At 45.9% G+C, this 24964-nt stretch overlaps 1 protein-coding gene across 6 annotated transcripts in view; it reads right to left on the reverse strand.

Moving 5' to 3' along the window:
• The window catches only part of LOC139577215 (dmX-like protein 1), a 58715-nt gene that overhangs the window by 12173 nt on the left and 21578 nt on the right, over positions 1-24964 (reverse strand). For 2 of the 6 annotated variants that reach the window (XM_071404164.1, XM_071404165.1), the window contains exons 13-35: positions 21891-22578; positions 21668-21789; positions 21484-21573; positions 20818-20917; positions 20590-20709; positions 20253-20474; positions 18033-19736; positions 17756-17866; positions 17320-17489; positions 14823-14920; positions 14545-14710; positions 14006-14282; positions 12892-13898; positions 9305-9496; positions 8698-8774; positions 7361-7482; positions 6313-6564; positions 5796-5983; positions 3885-4036; positions 3702-3787; positions 3275-3476; positions 1559-1676; positions 1131-1193 (exon numbers count right to left, since the gene is read on the reverse strand). In XM_071404164.1, coding sequence (XP_071260265.1) covers positions 1131-1193; positions 1559-1676; positions 3275-3476; positions 3702-3787; positions 3885-4036; positions 5796-5983; positions 6313-6564; positions 7361-7482; positions 8698-8774; positions 9305-9496; positions 12892-13898; positions 14006-14282; positions 14545-14710; positions 14823-14920; positions 17320-17489; positions 17756-17866; positions 18033-19736; positions 20253-20474; positions 20590-20709; positions 20818-20917; positions 21484-21573; positions 21668-21789; positions 21891-22578 — 6327 coding nt within the window. The remainder of the gene's footprint in view (positions 1-1130; positions 1194-1558; positions 1677-3274; positions 3477-3701; positions 3788-3884; positions 4037-5795; positions 5984-6312; positions 6565-7360; positions 7483-8697; positions 8775-9304; positions 9497-12891; positions 13899-14005; positions 14283-14544; positions 14711-14822; positions 14921-17319; positions 17490-17755; positions 17867-18032; positions 19737-20252; positions 20475-20589; positions 20710-20817; positions 20918-21483; positions 21574-21667; positions 21790-21890; positions 22579-24964) is intronic. The other 4 variants (XM_071404168.1, XM_071404167.1, XM_071404166.1 and 1 more) reach the window with 4 other exon arrangements.

Raw genomic sequence — 24964 nt, forward strand, 5'->3', positions numbered from 1 at the left:
AATGCTTCACAGAGTTCAACACATCTCAACATCAACTGTTCAGAGGAGTCTGCATGAATCAGGCCTTCATGGTCGAATTGCTGCAAAGAAACCACTACTAAAAGACACCAATTAGAAGAAGAGACTTGCTTGGGCCAAGAAACACGAGCAATGGATATTAGACCGGTGGAAATCTGTCCTTTGGTCTGATGAGTCCAAATTTGAGATTTTTGGTTCCAACCACCGTGTCTTTGTGAGACGCAGTGTAGGTGAACAGATGATCTCTGCATGTGTGGTTCCCACCGTGAAGCATGGAGGAGGAGGTGTGATGGTGCTTTGCTGGTGACACTGTCTGATTTATTTAGAATTCAAGGCACACTTAACCAGCATGGCTACCACAGCATCCTGCAGCTATACGCCATCCCATCTGGTTTGCGCTTAGTGGGACTATCATTTGTTTTTCAACAGGACAATGACCCCACACACCTCCAGACTGTGTAAGGGCTATTTGACCAAGAAGGAGAGTGATGGAGTGCTGCATCAGATGACTTGGCCTACACAATCACCCTACCTCAACCCAATTGAGATGGTTTGGGATGAGTTGGATAGCTGAATGAAGGCAAAGCAGCCATGAAGTGCTTAACATTTGAGGGAACTCCTTCAAGCATTCCAGGTGAAGCTGGTTGAGTGTGCCTAGAGTGTGCAAAGCTGTCATCAAGGCAAAGGGTGGTTATATAAAATATATTTTGATTTAACACTTTTTTGGTTACTCCATGAGTCCATATGTGTTATTTCATAGTTCTGATATCGTCACTACTATTCTACAATGTAGAAAATAGTAAAAATGAAGAAAAACCCTTGAATGAGTAGGTGTGTCCAAATGTTTGACTGGTATTTTCTAAATTGTAGAATAATAGTGAAGATATCAAAACTATGACCATGTTTTTATGAATTCCATGATATAATCTTGAAGTCCAGTTAAAAACAGAAAACGCGGACATGGAAGTGGACGCGGAAATAGATGACATTTTCCCAGCGTAAAACACAGGTGTCAATTAAAAACAGGAAAAAAAACAAATGATTTTACTGGTCAATGAACATGATAATTACAACCCATAAACCCCCACCACCAAAATTATCCAAAGCAGTACCTGGTTACAGCTAGGCTCCTCCATCCCTGAACATTTGTCATTTTCATTGTGGTCCTCAACCGACTTAATTATTTGAGAAGCCCCCAAGACATCAGACAAAACAATGTGATGAATCATGCAGAGTCAACAGGAAACACAATCTAGAATTAGACGGTTAATTATCAGAGTTTAAGAACAATATTATTCACCAGAAATCCATAAAGTAAAAGGTAATTAGGATATAAGTACAGGAACCATGCAAAACAAAAGCACAAATGTGTCAACAGGGATAGAAAAAGTTAATGACACTCTCTGTGACTAGAAATTATGTTTTAGGTATTATTCAATGGGAGATGTTATTTAGTGACAGTATGCAATGTGTCAGTGCTCAGACTGCTCAGCTGTCTGCATGCTGTGGGTGGGTGAAGTGGAGCGGTAGCGGTAGCTACCTCGTTTTGGTCTCGTTTCTTGGTGAAAATATTGCGGATGAACGTTTCCTGCACCTCTTCCTGTTTGACCAGGTACTGCCACAGCCTCTTCACAGGCAGGGCAGAGTGGTGACTGGACCTGTAGCCACACAATACTCCCCTCGGTTATACAGCTCACTTACAAAAAGGCATTTATGACGTTGTGTGGATCATATCAGAGTGTACCGAAAACCTACATTTACAGCAGTGGTCACTAACCTTTTCGGAGTCAAGATCACTTTCGATGTCAAAAAGCAAGCCTAGATCTGACACTTTAAAAAAGGACTTGTAATGCGCATATGCAACATTAACTTAATAAAAACAGTTCTGTAGGAAAGTTTTGTGCAGTAGGACTGATAAATTATCACAGCATATTGACTATGCTTGGCCTGCCAATATTGTTCTTCTCAGACCATATTATATTTTAAAACTCAATCTTTTATAACAAATTAGATCATTTGTTGTATCAGTTGGGAGGCACAGCTGAGAATAAATTGAAATAATTACTGGACTGATGGTCAGTCTCTGTGGTGAGAGACAGAAGCAGAGGGTCCATCTCTCACTGTCCTCTCTTTTTCTCTGGTGAAACTGACCAGAGAGAGGAGACACTGTCTTCCATCTGACGGCCCAACTTGAGACACACCACATTATTTCTGTCTCATACACAAATTCATGTTGTTCCTATGATCAGAGAAAGTGAAATATCCCTTGATATTAAAATATACACGACGAGCTGCTAATAATACAAATTCTGGCCTATCGATACACTTGGCTACTCATGTACTACAGTGCTGGTTGTAGCGTGAAACACGTTTTATGTTTTGTAAAAGTGCTGAATAAAAACAGTGTTAACAGTGTTGAATAAAAAACGTAAACATGAAGTCACTCATAAAAACAGCAGCTCTTTGCTGTATTGTTTGACAGTCTCTCTCTGGTCATGGTTTTAAAAGTTATGAGATCTCACGTAAGCTAGTATCAAACTCTACTGTTGGGTCGTGAAAGCTGTAGGCATGGTATTTTGAGCTATCCGACTGGCCAGAGCAGTAGGCGCACTTGATTTAGCTCTCCTGGTCCATCTGGTAGGCAGAGTTTGTCCCTTCAGACAAATGAAATGGTTCAAAATGGGAAAACTTCGCCTACCTAGCGCGGAGGGCCTCTGAATCAAGTGCACCTACCATCAATCTCGCAAGACGAATAGAACAACAAAAAAATAGCGCGCAAGGCTTTGGGCGTGTTCCTCTGCCCAGGCGTTGCTGATGCCTGCCAGATCTTATAACACCTGGACAGGTATTTTACATATCAGCTAACCACATCATATGTTATAGCAATCTGTCATTCGATGACGTGGCATGTAACCTCTGATCAGGGGACCAGCATCTTTGGCTTTTCTACAGAAATGCCTTGATGATCGACTAGGAATGCGCCTTGATGATCGACTAGGAATGCGCCTTGATGATCGACTAGGAATGCGCCTTGATGATCGACTAGGAATGCGCCTTGATGATCGACTAGGAATGCGCCTTGATGATCGACTAGGAATGCGCCTTGATGAGCGACTAGGAATGCGCCTTGATGAGCGACTAGGAATGCGCCTTGATGATCAAACAGTCGAATGCAATTGACCGGTTGGTGACCACTGATTTACAGAATGTTATGTCAAACATATCAATATACAGATAATTCCTGTTTGGAGCTCACCTGAAAGGTGTGTTGGAGGGCTCAAACAGGGCTTTGTGTCTGAGGATGGCGGGGCCCGAGGCAGCCGTCTCGTCCAGAGGGTGTGTGGAGATGTACTTGGAGGGCGGCCCCCCGAAGATTTCCAGCCTCTTCAGCAACACCTGCTCCCAGCGCTGGAGGGTCTTCAGCACCGCGTGACACAGAGGAGAGCCCACAGGTAGATCTTAGAGAGACACAAACACTAGGTGACATTAACAACAGTACATTCAGAGGCGTGAGACTTCACTAAAAGTGCAGGCAGTTATCTAAAAGGGAGTATAGTTCAATATCACAGAATCCCTCTCTTAGTTTGGACTTCACAAGCCCTAATGCTTCCAACTAAAATTGTCTCCACAAATAGACATTAGTCCAGTGGTTGTGTAGGCTAGTTGTCGTTAGTGTACGGTACCTAGTAGGTCATGTCCTGCCATGGGGTAGAATGACTTCAGGTTGCCTAGGACCAGCTGGACCATGGCCAGGCGCATCAGACACCAACTGGACACACACAGAGAGAAATCACCATTGTTATGTCCAACCATCACTGACAAGAGTAACGTCCATTTGCTTTGATACTACTGCCCACCGACTGTACCTGTAGGAGTTGGGATTGGAATGTTCTCGGCTAGGAGAGTTGGGGTCAAAGTCTCCAAACTCGTCTTCATCATCATCATCATCCTCGTCCTGACTGCCCTGGCTCTCCTCCGAGTCGTACTCCACCCTGCTCTCTGACGGAGGGAGGAAAGGCTGTGGGAGGAGAAAACACTATAAACACACACATACAGTTGAAGTCGGAAGTTTACATACACCTTAGCCAAACACATTTAAACTCAGTTTTTCACAATTCCTGACATTTAATCCTAGTAAAAAAATCCAGGTTTTAGGTCAGTTAGGATCACCACTTTATTTTAAGAATGTGAAATGTCAGAATAATAGTAGAGAGAATGTTTATTTCAGCTTTTATTTCTTTCATCACATTCCCAGTGGGTCAGAAGTTTACATACACTCAATAAGTGTTTGGTAGCATTGCCTTTAAATTGTTTAACTTGGATCAAATGTTTTGGGTAGCCTTCCACAAGCTTCCCACAATAAGTTTGGTGAATTTTGGCCCATTCCTCCTGACAGAGCTGGTGTAACTGAGTCAGGTTTGTAGGCCTCCTTGCTCGCACACGCTTTTTCAGTTCTGCCCACAATTTTTTCTATAGGATTGAGGTTTGGGCTTTGTGATGGACACTCCAGTAAACTTGACTTTGTTGTCCTTAAGCCATTTTGCCACAACTTTGGAAGTATGCTTGGGTTCATTGTCCATTTGGAAGACCCATTTGTGACCAAGCTTTAACTTCCTGACTGATGTCTTGAGATGTTGCTTCAATATATCCCCATAATTTTCCTCCCTCATGATGCCATCTATTTTGTGAAGTGCACCAGTCCCTCCGGCAGCAATGCACCCCCACAATATGATGCTGCCACCCCCGTGCTTCACGGTTGGGATGGTGTACTTCAGCTTGCAAGCCTCTCCCATTTTCCTCCAAACATAACAATGGTCATGATGGCCAAACAGTTATATTTTTGTTTCATCAGACCAGAGGACATTTCTCCAAAAAGTACGATCTTTGTCACCATGTGCAGTTGCAAACCATAGTCTGGCTTTTTATATGGCGGTTTTGGAGCAGTGGCTTCTTCCTTGCTGAACGGCCTTTCAGGTTATGTCGATATAGGACTCGTTTTACTGTGGATATAGATACTTTTGTACCCGTTTCCTCCAGCATCTTCACACGGTCCTTTGCTGTTTTTCTGGGATTGATTTTCACTTTTCGCACCAAAGTACGTTCATCTCTAGGAGACAGAACGCATCTCCTTCCTGAGCGGTATGACAGCTGCGTGGTCCCATGGTGTTTATACTTGCGTACTATTGTTTGTACAGATGAACGTGGTACCTTCAGGCGTTTGGAAATTGCTCCCAAGGATGAACCAGACGTGTGGAGGTCTACAATTGTTTTTCTGAGGTACTGGCTGATTTCTTTTGAATTTCTCATGATGTCAAGCAAAGAGGCACTGGGTTTGAAGGTAGGCCTTGAAATACATCCACCAGGTAAACTTCCAATTGACTCAAATGATGTCAATGAGCCTATCAGATGCTTCTAAAGCCATGACATAATTTTCTGGAATTTTCCAAGCTGTTTAAAGGCACAGTCAACTTAGTGTATGTTAACTTCTGACCCACTGGAATTGTGATACAGTGAATTATAAGTGAAATAATCTGTCTGTAAACAACTGTTGGAAAAATTACTTGTGTCATGCACAAAGTAGATGTTCTAACCGACTTGGCAAAACTATAGTTTGTTAATAACAAGAAATTTGTGGAGTGGTTGAAAAATGAGCTTTACTGACTCCAACCTAAGTGTATGTAAACTTCCGACTTCAACTGTACATACATGTTAGAATGAGCTGAATGACTGGGTCTTTAAGTTAACTAAGAACCTGGAAGTGTACACTACTACGGTACCTTTGCGATAAAGTAGTCCCAGATGCTGAGCTCCGGGGGGACAAAGTGCTCTTTGAAGATGGAGGTCTCTTGCTCCACCACAGGGCTGGTTGGGCTGGGGGTCTCTGGCCCCTCTCTGGAGGCACTGCGTGTCGACGACGACAGCAGCTTGAAGCGCCTGGGCTTCCTATCGAACTCCTCACTGGCTGCTGAGACAACCACACACATGCTATATTTATTGGACATACTGAACTTGCCATTTTTCAAGGTAGTGATGCTTTATATTAGTGCGTAAAACTGACATAATATTATGGATATTATTGAGATGAACAAGAGCTGCAGTGTGTGTAGACTGTTGTTCCAGCCCAGCTGTAATATGCCTGATTCAACCAATCACAATCTTCAACAGATCTTTGAATCAGGGGTGAAGCCTGCCCACACGGCTCCGAGTTGCCCACCCTTGCGTTCCAGTTACATCAGCCTCTACATCTGGCGCACACACACACACACACACACACACACACAGAGGATGACAGACCTGGAGGTGACTTGGCCTGACTGGGCTTCTCTGTGATGGGGGTACGCGCCCCCCCTCCGAACACAGCCACCCACAGCTTGCTGTTGAGAGGGTGGGCCACGATGCGGAACAGCTCGTTGCTGGAGTGGGTGGCCAGGCCGTGCACAAACAGGCTGAGGAAGACGGCCGTCAGGATCTCACACAGTAACACGGCCAGGCCTGGCTGGCTCTCCTCACCAGCAGAGTTCAACAGGCGGATCAGGGTACTGATACCTGACACACAGAGACCGTGAGGGAGTGAGGGTGAATGAATTGACCAGAATTAAAGAATCACTCAAATGTTTTTTTGAATAAAGTATGTTGTTCATTAGTCTACTGTTGATATTGTCCCAACAAATCGTTTACTGTTTTCTTTTTTTAGATGGAGCACTTTCAGTAAAAAGCAAAGTGTGATGATGTAAAAGGCATCATACTTTTTTGCTTTTTAATGAAAGAACAAAATACTAATTAACAAAATATTAACAAATTGTAATTAACAAAATACAAAAATGTGTTTTTGTGTTTAAAGTGATCCTTTAAAAGTTGTATGTTTAGGACTGTGGTGTTAAAGGGGCAATCTGCAATTGCTACATACATTTGACTTATAAATTAATACTATGTACCCATTGATTCTTAAAGAATATTACTTAGAAATACTTCATAAGATTAGTTCAACTATCGTAACCCATCAGAACCCAAAATATATTTATTTTTTTACTCCAATGTTTATAAACAATGTAATTGTAAACAAACACTATCGCCTCAAGCCATGGTTAAAACTGTCATTTTGATCTCATGGATTGTCAGTCTTTGCATCCCATAGCTGTCTATGAATTTGAGAGTGGTTACATTTCTCCAGACCCATCCCTCAGCTTTTTAGCAAAACAGGGACGGGGTCTACACTTTGTTACTGTTTGAACTGCAGATCGCCCCTTTAATGTAGCAAACAAGCAATGGTTCTCCAAACAGGATACATGGGGTTCATTTCTGTGAAATTAAGTGAAAACTGGTGGAAGTAAAGTGGGATTACCTGGCCACTGTGCTGGGTGGGTGTTGGGCAGTACAGTCTCCTCCATGCTCACAGTGCGTACCGGGTGGTGCTGGAAGGAGAGGATACTCTGGTACACTATCCCAGTGAACTGGTTCACATGGCTGGGAGGAGAGAAAGACAAGGAAGGACACCCACACTCACTCATTAAGCAAGAAGGAAGGGGACGTTCCATTAAACAAGGGATTATCAACCAGGGGAAATGGTGACGTGTACGTAGGCCTATATGGAGCGGACTGTAAATGTTTTAACTTCTCTGAATCCAGAGAAGTTTTGCACGGCAGACGGCGGGAGGCAGACCCATTTAACACATAAAACACTAATACACTGCTGTGGCTCCTCACCCTCTGGTTACAATAAAGAATTCAGGAGATCTATAGATGAAGCGCAGAAGTGTATTCTGACATCAAAGAGCCTTCTCTAGATAGTTAATGAGTTGGGAGGCAGCACAGAGTTCCATCTCTCACAGGGGGGATATATAGCTCTCTCAACATGATGGATCTAGTTCAGTATACTGACGGGTATATTAGAGTGCATTGTATATCTACTAAGTCCTCTATTAAGCTTGCACGAAAGAGCTGATTCCTGTCACATAACACAGAATTGAGTTACTGGAAGTGTACAGGCTAAATCTGCAATATTAGAACATAAAAAGTGCTTCTTTAGTGGACAGAGCAGGTTGAAAAGGACCGTGAAACTGTGCAACAACATAAAAAGCCAGCGTCCAAAGCCTTTCACATGTTCGCCAGATGGAATCACCTACCATGAGTTGAATTTAGAGTCAACGTTTCGACAAACCTCTAGCACGACTGCGGCGTGGGTTTTCATTAGCATAACAAAAGGGGAGTGTTGAATTAGAAAAGGCTAATTTAGTCGGACTGCACCGCTTCATTCTCCACACGAGAGGGGGAACTGTTGGGCACGGCTCAAAACAAAGTCCTTACTCATTTACAGATCGGTGAGCTTTGAAATGTCAAGGTCAGGCCGAGGGCCGGGCGCAGTCACGTGATTCCTATTTTAAGGTCATTCAACTGCTAGATGAGTCAAAGAAAAAAGCCTTTTCTCTACTTTTTAACGTCATACACTTTTCTCCTTGTAGTAGTACAGCTGTTAGAGAATTAAAAAACAGGACAAGGTTTTAATGATCATTATCACATACACACCGACAGGCAGATTCTCAAAATCAGATGCACGGTGCAGTTCAAATGTCTGAACTGTTGCCTAATGTGCATTTCCCAGCATGCTCTTGGTTGTGTGCCGTTCTAGTACAGAGATCAGGAGCACAGATCAAAGTTGGCGGCGTTAGGATTCAGACTAACCTGTGGTTGTGGCCATCGCAGAGACACTGGTATATGCAGGCGGACAGCGAGGCTGCCAGTGTGTGCATCACATAGATCTGGAAGAGCAGGAGGTATTAGACACATTAGGAGCAGCAGAACACTCCTTCCCACCATCAACTCACCTTATATTACCAGTGATATCCATCTATCACAATATCTACACTAAAACACTGCTGATAAGATATGACCCCTGTCAAATTCACAGCACATTACCGCCCTTGTCAAATTCACAGCACATTACCGCCCTTGTCAAATTCACAGCACATTACCGCCCTTGTCAAATTCACAGCACATTACCGCCCTTGTCAAATTCACAGCACATTACCGCCCTTGTCAAAATCACAGCACATTACCGCCCTTGTCAAAATCACAGCACATTACCGCCCTTGTCAAATTCACAGCACATTACCGCCCTTGTCAAATTCACAGCACATTACCGCCATTGTCAAATTCACAGCACATTACCGCCCCCCCCCACCCAACCACCACGCACAACCAACACAAGTACCACTCTGATCTCTCAACATGCTCTTTGATTGGAGCACACAGCATGACGATAGCCTTGGCTGGTGCACGTGTGTCTGACCTCGTTGTTGACGATGTCTGGGTGTGGCGGGGAGTCCAGTGCGTTGATGGTGTGCAGGATGTCGTGGGTGAGGTTGGTCAGATGGACGATGGGGTTGGCCACCACTGTCTTGGCACTGGCAGTGCAGGCCAGCAGGAGAGGAATGGAGGCGTGGTGCAGGTAGGGGGCGACGGCTGACTGGACACTGTCATCCTGTGGACATAGAGTAGCGTGGAGTGAAGTGTGGCTCCAAGACTCACAGAGAAAATACATAAACAACTGAGCTGGAGTTGGATCTGTCTGAGCTAACTGTGTGTGTGTGTGTGTGTGTGTGTGTGTGCTGAGCCATATGGCAGACTGAGAATCTACCACTATAACATTGTTTTTGGCCCCCCACTTTTTATCTGAAATTATCATCACCCACTGAGTAACTTCTCATATAACAGTTTAAAATGTTTTGAGCTAGTAATGTCAATATTTATCTTTAGAAATTAGCTATGACATACATAGACAATTAATGTAATGCAGCTTTGGATTTCACCCCAGTCTCAAAAACAGGGAATTTCACCCCCATTTGGAACTTTAGAGAGCTGATCTCTTCTCCCGTTCTGACCAGTGCATCTTCCAAAAATGATTGCTGTCCTTGTTATGAAATTTCATCTTTCAACTGTTCATTTAAAAATGACCAAATGCACTGATTGAAGCAGAACTACCAAAAATATTTTGTATAATGAACCTGGCAATCGAAAAGCCTCAATCAGTTAAATTGGTGAGTTGTGTCCACGATGGTAGACTACACAGCCCCGCTGGTAAAACACAATTTTCTACAGCGCATTTGGTAACAATGACATAGACAATTACATTGGTTGTCCCTAAAGCCTATGATTTATTATTGCAAAAGCCATTTTACAAACATCTGAATGCTGAAGGCGCGGCGCAGATATAGCCTACGCATATTGAGGCAGGGATGGGGGCGGCCTACTTCTCGTTGGCGCGAGAAGCTGCTTCTCCTGCACTGTGCGCAGTTATCTGAATTTTAGATCAATGTCAAACGCAGTTACGGTTATAAAAGTTCAATAGGCTGAAGGAGAGGACGCATCAACTCTGTCGTCACAACATGAGGTATTTTCGTAATAAGGCAGAAAAAAAGGAACAAAACACGTCAATGAACAGCCGGTTTTATTACCGATTAGTGCTTTACTTGGATCAGTTTGGGATCCGCGGACGGATGCATTCACATCTTAAATATTTTAACCGGTAAACGATGCGTATCGGCGAATTGTTACATCCCTAAAAAAAATTGCTACAGAATTGAATCCTGGCTACTATTCTGCGGTTCACTCATCAGATCAGATGCTTTGATGTCAAACTTAAAAGTAAGTCATCTCAGACAGAGGCGTCATCTCAGACAGAGGCGTTACTGTCATGTGGTATGACAGGAGCATCTGATGTTCCAAACGCTCCAGAGAGGAGACCAGTGTTTCTGGTGTTGGTGACTCGATGCTTGTCTCCCTATAAGTAGGACGAGACGTCAGAAGAGAATTGGAATCAGTCTTGTCTGTCAGACAGCCAGCCACTCACTGCAGAAGTCACTGATTCCAACCATCAGCTACGCGAAACCCCAGCCCGGCAAACGCGAGGCTGAGACAAAATGGCAAGCTCCGTTTTCTTTGCTTCAGTTTTTGTGTTGCCCTTCCTTCGTATCCCTCCTCAGAGAACTTGCTGTCAAGTACTGAGATGCAAGAGTCTTTTTCTTAGTCTTGTTTACAACAAAGATACTTTTTTGTTAGAAGAATTTTAATTGTACACTGAACAAAAATATATATAAACGCAATGTGTAAAGTGTTGGCCCCATGTTTCATGAGATGAAATAAAAGATCACAGAAATGTTTAATACGCACAACAAGCTAATTTCTCTCAAATTTTGTCCACAAATTTGTTTACATCCCAGTTAGTGAACATTTCTCATTTGCCAAGTTAATCCATACACCTAACAGGTGTGGTATATCAATAATCTGATTAAACAGCATGATCATTACACAGGTGCACCTTGTGCTGGGGACAATAAAAAGCCACTCTAAAATGTACAGTTTTGTCACACAACACAATGCCACAGATGTCTTGAGGGAGTGTGCAATTGGCATTCTGACTGCAGGAATATCCACCAGAGCTGTTGCCAAAGAATTTAATATTAATTTCTACCATAAGTCGTCTCCAATGTTGTTTTAGATAATTTGGCTGGAGGTCCAACCGGCCTCACAACCGCAGACCACGTGTATGGCGTTGTGTGGGTGAGTGGTTTGCTGATGTCAACATGTGCCCCATGGTCGCGATGGGGTTATGGTATGGGCAGGCATAAGCTACAGACAATGAACACAAATGCATTTTATCGATGGCAATTTTAATGCAAAGAGATACTGTGACAAGATCCTGAGGCCCATAGTCGTCCCATTCATCCACCACCATCACCTCATGTTTCAGCATGATAATGCACAGCCCCATGTTGCAAGGAGCTATACAGAATTCCTGGAAGCAGAAAATGTCCCAGTTCTTGCATGGCCTGCATACTCACCAGACATGTTACCCATTGAGCACGTTTGGGATGCTCTGGATCGACGTGTACGACAGAGTGTTCCAGTTCCCACCAATATCCAGCAACTTTGCACAGCCATTGAAGAGGAGTGGGACAACATTCCACAGGCCACAATCAACAACCTGAGCAACTATGCGAAGGAGATGTGTCACCCTGCATGATGCAAATGGTGGTCACACCAGATACTGACTGGTTTTCTGACCCACGCCCCTACCTTCTATTTTTAAGGTATCTGTGACCAACAGATGCATATCTGTATTCCCAGTCATGTGAAATCCATAGATTAATTGATTTCAATTGACTGATGTCCTTATATGAACTGTAACTCAGTAAAATCTTTGAAATTATAGTTATATTTCTGTTCAGTATAATTATAAAACTGGGTGGTTGGAGCCCTGAATGCTGATTGGCTGAAAGCCGTGGTATATCAGACAGTATACCACGGGTATGACAAAATGTAATTACGTTGGTAACTAGTTTATAATAGCAATAAGTCACCTCGGGGGTTTGTGATATGGCCAATATAGCTATGATCCTTATTGATGTCACTTGTTAAATCCACTTAAATCAGTGGAGATAAAGGGGAGGACACAGGCTAAAGAAGGATTTTTGAGACATGGATTGTGTATGTGTACCATTCAGAGGGTGAATAATATTGAAGTTTCAATAGGGTATGGTAGTTGGTGCCAAGCGTAGTGGTTTGAGTCAAAAACTGCAACGCTGCTGGGTTTTACATGCTCAACAGTTTCCCGTGTGTATCAAGAATGGTCCACCACCCAAAGGACATCCAGCAACTTGACACAACTGTGGGAACCATTGGAGTTAACATGGGCCAGCATCCCTGTGGAACACCTTGTAGAGTCCATGCCCTGACCAATTGAGGCCGTTCTGAAGGCAAAAGGGGGTGCTAATGTTCCTAATGTTTTGTACACGGTATATATGGCTATTGTATCCATTTGTTACTCATTTTAATAAGATTGACAACATACAGTGTGTGTGTTAGTGTGTGCTGTACCTGTTGGGACTCCTGAAGCAGCAGGATGAGTTCCATGCGCACCGAGGCCAGGCCTCCTCCGTGGGAGCCGTGCAAGCTGCAGTAGCTGAGGAACATGCGCAGGAGAGGCTGGTTGCTCTGGAGCCAGTGTCTCCGGGTGCGCTGGGCCTCACCAGGCTGGGCCTGGGCCTCCTCCTCTCCACTTGGCCCTGCCATTCCCAGGGCCAGCTCTGGCAGGCAGGGCTTGTAGCTGCAGCACCTCTGCAGGGCCACCACCTCCCTCTCCAGCCACTGGCACAGCTGGTAGCGTAGCTTCCCCCCGTCCAGCTCGTAACCCGTGGACAGGGTCCGCAGCTCCGTGGTCAGGATCTTCAGGCAGGCGCTGAATTTGAGTTGAGCGGCCAGGATGTCCTCAGAGGGCATGAGGACGTCACCCTCGTCCAGCAGCGTCTCCGTCAATGGAGAGATGGCGTCTTGAAAGACGCTACTGGTGTTGTCGGCACTCTTCATGGCCAAGCCCTGTGGATCGTCGTCCTCTTCCTCCTCCTTGTCGCTGTCCCATTTCAACTCCAGGGCTTCATCCTGAACCGACACAGAGGGCTGACCCCAGTCAAAACTCAGCACAGAGTCCGATTGGCTATTGGACAAGCTGTCTGACACAGACTCGAAGCCGTTCAACGCGGGCTGAGACCAGTCCAAATCTGACGCCTGTTCCTTTTTCGTCTCGCTCAGGTCGGGGTTAGTGGTATCGTCCTGGTGGAGCTTGGATCTTTTGACGACTTTGGGCATTTTGGAGAGGACCTCCAGGGCCAGCATGGGGCAGCCGGCCTGCAGGTGAGCGTAGGCTGCGGTGAAGAACAGCCTCCTCTCCACCAGGCTGATTGAGTTTGCCATGCGACCCTCCGCTGTCAGACCCACCCTGGTCTTCTCAGACGAGCCAAAATGGCGGCGCAGCAGTAAGGGATGTGTGCGGAGGTAGGTGTAGAAGTTGAAGACCTCCGGGCTACAGATGGACGTGGACGAGGTACCTGCAAATCACAGCTCTGTCATTTCCCCAGGCATTCACATCAATAATTTACCTCAAAATAATCAAACGTCAAATCTAAGAAGGGAAAAAGCATCGTTCTCTTACTACTACCTGGTTGAGTTGTGTGGCCAGCCTGAGTGGAGGACGCTAGGTTTGGGGCAGCAGGCTGCTCCAGCAGAGTATCCAGGGCCCGGCTGTAGTCCTCTAGTACCCAGTAGGCCGTGCTGCGCAGGAAGGGGTCCTGGTGGGCGGGGAGCTGGCGGTCTTGGCCCAGCACGTGCCTCTGCAGGATGCGTTTGTAGGTGGAGGACGTCTCAAACTCGGACTCATAGAGCCGGGAGATCACCAGGGCCAGCTGCAGGTCCTGCATCTTCTCCAGGCAAACCTGTACAAGGCAGGCCAAACCTCATCCAATAGTGTTGAAAGCATTTGCAGTAGCAGCACAGAAAAATACCTCACAGGAATATCAAATAAGGTCACCTCTACCCTTTGCATGGCCAGATGTAATTTGCATAAATGCTCAAAGATACAACTTTGTATTTAATTATATATATTTTTTAAAGAGAGAGCTACCTCTCTCCTGAAAATCTTTGTATGAAAAAGGTGGACATCATATCTACTGTAGCTGAAATTAGGACATTTTTTACCTCTACAGCATCCTTGAGGGAGCCTGCCAAAAGAAAGAAGGCTGCAGAGTGCTGGAAGCGCTGCTTCCCCAGCAGAGAGAAGGCGTTCTTCAAGGCAGCCCTCCTCCACCTTTCCTCACCGAAATTGTTGCTGAAGAACGTAGTCATTTTGGCATTCTTCTGAGACCTTGATGGAACAACACACGTTGGCATTAGACTATCTGTAATGTGAAATAATTGTTTCAATCTTTTCAAGGGGATATGGGAAATTATATTCAAGAACTTCTAAAAGACGTTACCTGTACAGTCCCCAGACCACCGCTTTCTTTTTCATAGCGAGATAGAAGATGGCGGCGTCCAGAGGATCGTTCTGCCTTTGAAAAGACGCTTTTGCGACCTGATGAATAACGGAGGTAGAAAAACACATTTGTATATAGGTCATTCTACATTCTCTGATTTATATTACTGAATTCTGTGTTGCAGCAAAATCTGACTCTGTTCTCCTTTTGTATCTCAAAGGCAACCAATAACTCTTATCTACCTATCCATCTATCTATCTATCTATCTATCTATCTATCTATCTATCCACACATGTTCAAAAGTTGGGGGTCACTTAGAAATGTCTTTATTTTTTAAAGAAAAGCAAATTTTTTGTCCATTAAAATAACATCGAATTGATCAGAAATACAGTGTAGACATTGTTAATGTTGTAAATGACTATTGCAGCTGGAAACGGCTGATTTTTTTATGGAATCTACATAGGCGTACAGAGGCCCATTATCAGTAACCATCACTCCTGTGTTCCAATGGCACGTTGTTAGCTAATCCAAGTGTATCATTTTAAAAGGCTAATTTATCATTAGAAAACCCTTAGAAAAATTATGTTAGCACAGCTGGAAACTGTTGTCCTGATTTAAGAAGCAATACAACTGGCCTTCTTTAGACTAGTTGAGTATCTGGAGCATCAGCATTTGTGGGTTCGATTACAGGCTGAAAATGGCCAGAAACAAAGATCTTTCTTCTGAAACTCGTCAGTCTATTCTTGTTCTGAGAAATGAAGACTATTTATTCCGTGCGAGAAATTTCCTAGAAACTGAAGATCTCGTACAACTCTGTATACTACTCCCTTCACAGAACAGCGTAAACTGGCTCTAACCAGAATAGAAAGAGTGGGAGGCCCCAGTGCACAACTGAGCAAGAGGACAAGTACATTGGTGTCTAGTTTGAGAAACAGACGCCTCAGAAGTCCTCGACTGGCAGCTTCATAAATAGCACCCGCAAAACACCAGTCTCAACGTCAACAGTGAAGAGGCGACTCCGGGATGCTGGCCTTCTTGTACGAGATCTTCAGTTTCTAGGAAATTTCTCGCATGGAATAGCCTTCCACCGTAGGGATGGTGCCAGGTTTCCTCCAGACATGACGCTTGGCATTCAGGCCAAATCTTTGTTCCATCAGACCAGAGAATCTTGCTTCTCATGGTCTGAGAGTCTTTTAGATGCCTTTTGGAAAACTCCAAGCGGGCTGTCATGTGCCTTTTACTGAGGAGTGGCTTCCGTCTGGCCACTCTACCATAAAGGCCTGGTTGGTGGAGTGCTGCAGAGATGGTTGTCCTTCTGGAAGGTTATCCCATCTCCACAGAGTTACTCTGGAGCTCTGTCAGTGTGACCATTGGGTTTTTGGTCACCTCCCTGACCAAGGCCTTTCTCCCCCAATTGCTCAGTTTGGCTGGACGGCCAGCTCTAAGAAGAGTCCTGGTGGTTCCAAACTTAATGATGGAGGCCACTGTGTTCTCGGGGACCTTCAATGCTGTAGAAATGTTTTGGTACCCTTCTCCAGATCTGTGCCTTGACACAATCCTGTCTCGGAGCTCTACGGATAATTCCTTCGACCTCATGGCTTGGTTTTTGCTCTGACATGCACTGTCAACTGTGGGACCTTATATAAACAGGTGTGTGCCTTTCCAAATCAATTGAATTTACCACAGGTAGACTCCAAATCAATTTGTAGAAACATCTCAAGGATGATCAATGGAAACAGGATGCACCTGAGCAAACATTTGAGTCTCATAGCAAAGGGTCTGATGAGTACTGATGTAAATGTCATATTTCAGTTTTACATTTTTTATAAATACGCAAACATTAAAAAAAAAACTTTTCGCTTTGTCATTATGGGGTATTGTGTGTAGATTGATGTATTCTTTTTTAATTTTTTTAATACATTTTAGAATAAGGCTGTAACGTAACAAAATGTGGAAAAAGTCAAGGGGTCTGAAAACTTGCCGAATGCACTGTATGTATGCATGCATGTATACAGTAATCCCTCGTTTATCGCGGGGGTTTACGTTCCGAAAATGACCCGCGATAAGTGAAATCCGCGAAATAGAAAACTTTTTTTTTTTTTACAATTAGCAACTATTACATGTATACAAATACAGTGACTCACGTGTAGGCCGTTTCGTCGACATTATGGGTTTAGGAGATGTTCGAAATTACAAGATAATTTGGCCAACTTAATGTAAATTTGCCAAGCTGTTTTATGTACGTACACATAACTGCACGAGACGACAAAATGATAGCACAATTCGTAGCATGTTTTGATACAAGAAGCGGGAGTGAGTTTTTAGCGAATCAGAATGCAGAGCACAATGCACCAAAAAAAAAAAAAAAATGCATTATGAAAATCCGCGAAATAGCGAATCCGCGATAAGTGAACCGCGAAGTGGCGAGGGATCACTGTATATTTATTTAAAGGGAGGAAAAATTATCGCAATAGGTATATGGGACACATGGGCTCACTTTTTCAATACACCTCCGGAGTTTATTGGTGCTCCTGAGCCACCAGCCCATGCCCATGGCGCGGAGCTCGGGCCAGGTGGGGTCTCCTTTCTGCAAGGCAGGTAACATGTGGAGCAGCTCGTCCTCAGCCTCGGAGTGGAAAGCCCAGGCGTAGTGACAGGTGGACAGACCTGGAGGACCAAACACAGGTTGTCAAGACAATCAAACGTCGCACTAGTCTACACAGCACCAGGCTGGAGGAGCTAGAGTTGTTTGACTAATGTAATAATATGTTCATTTACCCACATTGATTTAAATGTATGTATTTTTTACAAAAATAAATAGGCTAATCAGCATAGGTCAGCCATGCAGGAATTAAACCCACAAGTCTAGTGTTGCAACAAGCTTCATGTTCTAGCCATCTGAACCTCAGTGGGCTGAGTTCAGCCCTGCCTACCTTGGCGAAGCAGCTGGGCGCGATGGGCAGGAGGCAGGGTAGTCAGCAGGAACGTATGGAGCCTCACAGCCAACAGGAACTTCAGACCGCACTCATCCAAAGTCTCTCCACCTAGTCAATGGAAAGAACATGACCATCTGCAGTACTCCTCCTCACAGGCCTTCTACTAGAATAAAACAAATACACCCCCTTTGGTCATATTAGTCCATTGAATAACATTTTGTAAGGAGAAGGACTATTAAGGACGGTCTGTGTTGGGTTAAATGAGATACCGTACCTTTACCCCTGCTCTGGCTCTCCCGGATGTCAGTGCTTGTGGTGGCGATGGTGTCAGCCAGGGCCATGAGGGACATCTGCTCCATGCGGGTCAGGCCCGGCAGGCTGGAGTGGAGCAGGTGGCTGGACAGAACCTGGGCGTGCTCTGGCCCAAAGAAGGTGGGGCTATATTGAGACAGGTCTATGACCTTAGCACCGCCGTCCTCCTGGTCGCTGTCCATATGCTCCAGGTCGTCCACACCCACCCCGCTGCTCTGGAAGAGCTCATCGTAGGCGTCCGTCTGACTGGACCCGTGGCCACTGTCTCCACTCAAGCTGGACACCTTGTCCTTGGGCTTGGGGGAGCAGTCCTCGTCGGCCGCCAGCAGCGCGTACAGGGGCAGGGGAGGGATGGAGTCGATCTCTGTGTAGTCCGAGCTCTCGCCCTTGCTGAAGAGCTTGGGGTCTCTGGAGGTGCTGCCGCCGGCGCTGATGGTGCGCGAGCGGAAACGCTTGTCTTGGTTGGTGCCGTTGTCTTTGAGGGCCACAATCTCCCCGGCAATGCATTTGACGAGGTGGGAGAGGATGGCCTTGGCACGCCGAACCTTCCCCAGGTCCATGAGCTCCAGCAGCTGTACCGGGTGGTACTGGGGCAGTGTGGGGAACAGGTGGTGTGCCGCCTCAAACAGCCCGTAGTCCTCCATCTCCGCAGGCAGGTCGTACACCGTCCTCTTCCCACTCAGCTTCTGGGCCAGGCTGGTCATGGACCTGGTCAAGCTCTTCTTGGGAGGAGCAGGGTTCAGGCCCTCCTCATGGCTCTGTTTCATTGCAGCCAGGAGGGATGACACGCTGCCCATGTCTGTGGTGGTGGTATTCGAGGCCGTGGACTTGGACGGGGCCGGGGGCTGCCACTGGGAGTACACGTGCATCTCACAGTCCATGCCCACCACCAGGATGCCGTCTCTCACCCAGGACAGGGAGACGGGGATGGGCAGGGAGCCTTCCACGGAGGACACCAGGTCCACGGAGCGCAGGAGGACCAGGCGGGAAGAGCTCTGCTCCCTGGGGCCCTCAGACAGGCCCAGTTCAGGAGGTTTGCCAGAGAGCAGGCCGTACATGTAGAGTTTGGAACCAATCCCCACAGTAAGAATGTGGGAGCCGTCCTCCCTGGAGACCCAGTCCAGGTGGACCAGACTCTTACCAGACGTCCCCTGGCAGTCGTCATTGGGCAGATAGATGTCCAGGTTATTATTCTCCACATTCAGGCCCTTGACGACACTCTCCATGTTATTGTTGTTGTTACCAGTGGGAGTGGAAGCATCCAGGACGAGGGTCTGCTCTAGCACCCAGTGGGAGCCACCTGTGGACTCACACTGGAATAACCCTACATGGACCAGTGGTTCCCTGACACCCTGCTGAGGGTTAGGGCTCAGGTGGTTAGGGCTCAGGTGAGGGCTAGGGTTGTGTCGGTAGGCCACTGCAATGCGGCTGGTGTGACAACAGCTGACCGTGACTGGTCTGCCTGACACGGTCACGGCACTGCTGTTGCCCAGCCCCTCCTCCACCAATAGAGGCCATTCCTCCCAGGTGTACGTCAGCTCCTTGGTGTCTGGCTCCACTGCAGCCACCCTGCACCTCCAGAACCTCACCTTCCCGTCTGAACAGGAAGTGGCCAGGAGATAGGGAGCGCCACCTGCCGGCTGCAGGGAGGACGCGCTCAGATGACCTGGAACAAGAACAATCATTGGTTAGTTAGTTAGCCACACTTCCTGGGTAGGCTTGTACACTTGCGACGGCAGATAGCCTACTGGTTAGAGCGTTGGGCCCGTAACCGAAAGGATGGTGGATCGAATCCCTGAGCTGACAAGGTAAAAATCTGTCTTCTGCCCCTGAACAAGGCACTGTTCCTAGGCCGTCATTGTAAATAAGAATTTGTTCTTAACCGACTTGCCTAGTTACGTTTTTTTTTTTAAGACACAAACTTAATACAATTGACTTAAGCTATATCTATACTGAAATGTAACAGTTAGATGCCAGCAAAGTAACAAAGATGCAAAACCCCAAAACCTTTCCAAACAAATGGCTGTTAATTATCTCTTATCCAATTTCAGTTGAACTGGTTCCATTCTATAGAATTAGCCAACACTTTGTGAGTTGATTACATTCCTGTAGAAGAACAAACAGGATTGTCCCATTATACAGGAGAAGAGGGCGGTGTGACTGTGGTTCAGTGACCTCTCACCTGCTGAGGGCGTGACACTGATCACCTCAACGCCGTCTGGAAGAGCTAGCTCCTGGCTGTACAACCTGTGAGTGGCCAGGGTGAGGCGACTGGCACTCTGCAGGTTGGACGTGCAAGGCTTGTTCTTCTGGGCCGAGGGGGAGCTGAACGTCTCAAAGCTAAAGGAGCTGTTCATTGGCGACAAGGTCACATTCTCCTTTTCAGGCGGAGCACCGGTCTCGTCTGTAAAGACACACAAAAACAAATCGTTTTTTTAGAGCCAGGTTAAAGCTGGCTGACTGGCACACAATTCCCAACAATGCTGTAACATAGAAATGGACCCTTAAAGGTCACACACCCATAGTGATTTGGCCAGCTGCCAGTTGCAGGTGCCACATATGCAGGAAAGACCTGCCAGTCTGGGTAAACTCTACCACCACCAGGAAGAAGCGGGCGGAGAAGCCTGGCTGGCTGGAGGCTGCAGGAGCAAAAACAAACACACACAAGGACACGTACATCACACTGAATGAGATTGACTGGAGAGTAAAGAGAAGGTTGTATTAGTGAGTGTCTCCTCTAATCCTACCAGTCTCTGTAGCGGGAGCTTCCTGAGTGGCATCTCTCCTCTCACTGCCCAGAATCAGATCCTCTTCAAACACATGCAGCAGCTGAGTCTCTTTCCCCTGCTGCAGAACACACATTTTACATTTATATTTTTTGTAATTTAGCAAGACGCTCTTATCCAGAGCGACTTACAGTAGTGAGTGCATACATTTTTATACTTTTTTTTTTGTACTGGTCCCCCGTGGGAATCGAACCCACAACCCTGGTGCTGCAAGCACCATGCTCTACCAACTGAGCTAGACAGGACACACAATAGGACAGGATATACTTTGTCACTGAGTGTGCTGATGCTTCCATACATAAAATCTAACCATGCATCATCATCATAATACACACACAAAAGTTAATTATTTCATGCCAAGGCTAGGCTGTGACTTGGTGGTAGCTCCGCATGATTTAACGCTTACTGGCTAGGCTACAGTGTAAAACATCTATGGCATGGCTGACCTTTTCATTAAGATGGCAAGAAGCCATTAAACAATGTGTTAAATAGAATTCAGTCATGTATTGAATATCAGATTGTGCTTACTATGCCTAGCAAACCCCAATCATTGTGCTGAAAAAGGTCAGTGAAAATCTGTGTGCACTCAATAGAACATATTTCCTTCTTCCATAAACGTATACTTACGAAGTCAGTAATGGCATCTAGCTCGATGATACAACCTGGTTTAGCAGTCGATTGCTGGCTGATGATGTTAAAAACTTTGCCGACATATTTCTGAGACAAAGTTATAAAAAAGAATAGTGAGGGTAAATAAAACATTATGTTAATCTGAGATATCAAAAAGACATTGTGCTGGTGGTCGACTTACTGAAATATCTGGGTTGGAGAGCTCACTGAGTAGTTTCTTGGCTTCAATAACAGCCTGGTAAAGCCTCAGCGTGTGACCGTCACTGGCCACGAAGCAGGCACTGGGAGAGTTGCAGTAGACACCTGCAGTAGAGAAGAAAACTATTGCAACAAGCCATCTGCTGACAGATATTGTAGCTACCAGAGTTTTCAAAGGTAAATCCACTGACTGTCTCCTTCCTTACCAAGGCAGTTGCTGGGGATGAGTGTGGGCAGCCAGGCTACATTGGAGAAGGCGGAGGAGTGGAGAGAGTTGATCCTGGCCAGCTCAGACACCCCTCCAGAGAAGGACAGCGGTCCCACTGGATCCACCCTCCACAGAATGAGCTCGCTGTAGATGGCATTGGGATCCTGCGACACAGCGCCCAGGGACACCCGGCTGGGCCCGCCCCCGAGGGGTTGAGAAAGGGTGGTTGAGGGGGCGGGGACACTGTCCACATCGGGGGTGCGCAGGGCATTGTGGTGTGAGGTGGTGAGCAACAGGGGCAGCAGGGAGTGGCAGGCCAGGTCGTTGAGGTGGAAGCGGTGGCCGCAGTAGCGTGACTTGTGGGACACGCTGAGCACAGTGGAGAAGGCCGACTCCTCTGCGAAGCTGACCGCCCACTGGTTGAGGGAGCCATCGGAGTGCGTGGAGATCATGAGCACGTTGGGGGTGAAGATGCTGAGGCGCAGGCTGCTGGAGTAGGAGGTCGCCTTGCTCTGGCCGTAGGGAATCAGCACCGACGAGGAATGTGGTAGGCCGGCAGGCCGCTGGCGGCCATGTTGGATGGCTAGGTCCACGTTCTTGTTACAGGCGTACATGACCACGCTGCGGCTCAGGGAGTTGGCGTCGCCCGTGGGGAAGGCCACAGGAATCCGGGACACAAAGGACACCTGTCACGGGACAACGGAGACATGATTGGTCAGTCGGTGCTGCTTCACTTCTTCACCAAAGATAATTAGCATATTATTATGCATTACGCTTTCTGCCATTTTTATCAAATGAAGGCAGCCAGCCCTAATAAACCTGGATGTCATTGAGATTCCATCAGCAGCGTTGACTGCCGGATCAAAAGAGGCCCAACCATTATACTGCAGATAAACGCATTTCCAATTTCAAATAATGTCAGACTTAATTAGAATATAATTAACCCAGCGTCAGTGAGAATCCATTAAAATGTAAGCTGTACAATGCAACTGTCAAAATGATTAGTTTCTTGGAGACAGCTAATGTTGTTTTCAACGAGTAGCACGTTAATTTATGTTAATATTCCACGTATTAAAAGACACAAAAAAGTTACAAAAATGAAATCAGTCAGACCACATAACACAGTGCCTACAGAAAGTATTCATACCCCTCGACTTATTCCACATTTCGTTGTGTTACAGGCTGAATTCAAAATGGATTAAATCAATTTCTGTTCTCACCCATCTCCACACAACATGACAAAGTGAAAAACATTTTTTTTTAATGTTTGCACATTAGTTGAAAATGAAATACATAAATATCTAATTTACATAAATATTCACACCCCTTTCCTGACACTCCAAATTGAGCTCAGGTGCATCCGATTTCCTTAGATCATCCTTGAGATGTCACTACAACTTGATTTGAGTCCAGCTGTGGCCAATTCAATTGTTAGGACATGATTTAGAAAGAAACATACCTGTCTATATAACATTTCCAACAGTTGACAGTGCATTTCAGAGTAGAAACTATTGTGAGGGAAATTCTGTTGTCTGAAGAAATAGCCTTGAATTTTACATCTTGTCTCATACAATCATTGGTTCCTCTAGATGCTGGGTAGAGATATGAAGGGAAGACCGTCACGACCCCCTCTTCAGACCTTTTGTCAGAACGCCCAGAATATGTTCTATTGGTTAAGATAGGAGACGGTGCCAGTCACATACAGGAACCAACCCTATGAACCACGCCTGTGAAGCTTGTTTGTATAGCCGTAAATAAGAGAACTAACGGGACTGCCCCGACAGAGCTCCTGGCAGACTTCAGACTGGTACTTTAGGGACTGAGTGTCCCTGTGTTGAATTTCCACAACAATTTGGAGTCAACGAAACAGGATGATTGATTCTGCCTGCGGAGCTTTCTAGTGAGAGTCTGCGAGGAACACCGGTGGGGCATTTTATGAAACGTGAGGGAAATTCCCATCTGACCAAAAGATGACGAGGACCCGCCCAGACCCATACTGCAAGCTGCCCAGGAGGAGACACATCATCCGCAAATAATTGAGGGACAGAGAGTTTTTCGATCTATAACCCTAGTGAGGGGGTTCCGTCCACCACTGCCCATCGTAGTCTGGGACTACTAGTAATAGCATGGGGTGTTGTTTTATATGTATAGGAAGTAGAAGTCTATAGGCATTTCTGAGAATTGTCCATGTGATCTGAGACCACTGTACCATAGTTTCTGGGAGGCTAGAGAACCGTTGAAGATACATATGGTGCACAGGATGCAGATGGGGTGGTGTGGATATAAATACCTAAGTTGATTGATAACGTTATATAGGGATTCTGTGTGATGTGAAGATATAGAAGGAGAGAATACTAAACCGAGCAACAAAAAAAAAAACTCACTGTCAACTGCTTTTATTTTCAGCAAACTTAACATGTGTAAATATTTGTATGAACATAACGAGATTCAAGAACAGACAAACTGAACAAGTTCCACAGAAATGTGACTAAAAGAAATTGAATGTGTCCCTGAACAAAGGGGGTGTCAAAAACAAAAGTAACAGTCAGTATCTGCTGACACCAGCTGCATTAAGTACTGCAGCGCGTCTCCTCCTCATGGACTACACCAGATTTGCCAGTTCTTTCTGGGAGATGTTACCCCACTCTTCCACCAAGGCACCTGCAAGTTCCCGGACATTTCTGGGGGGAATGGCCCTCACCCTCCGATCCAACAGGTCCCAGGCGTGCTCAATGGGATTCAGATCCGGGCTCTTCGCTGGCCATGGCAGAACACTGACATTCCTGTCTTGCAGGAAATCACGCACAGAACGAGCAGTATGGCATTGTCATGCTGGAGGGTCATGTCAGGATGAGCCTGCAGGAAGAGTACCACATGAGGGAGGAGGATGTCTTCCCTGTAACGCACAGCATTGAGATTGCCTGCAATGACAACAAGCTCAGTCCGATGATGCTGTGACACACTGCCCCAGACCATGACGGACCCTCCAACTCCATCCCGCTCCAGAGTACAGGCCTCGGTGTAACGCTCATTCTTTGACGATAAACGCGAATCCGGCCATCACCCCTGGTG

Source organism: Salvelinus alpinus, chromosome 5 (genome assembly GCF_045679555.1).
Source record: "Salvelinus alpinus chromosome 5, SLU_Salpinus.1, whole genome shotgun sequence".
Taxonomy (NCBI): domain Eukaryota; kingdom Metazoa; phylum Chordata; class Actinopteri; order Salmoniformes; family Salmonidae; genus Salvelinus; species Salvelinus alpinus.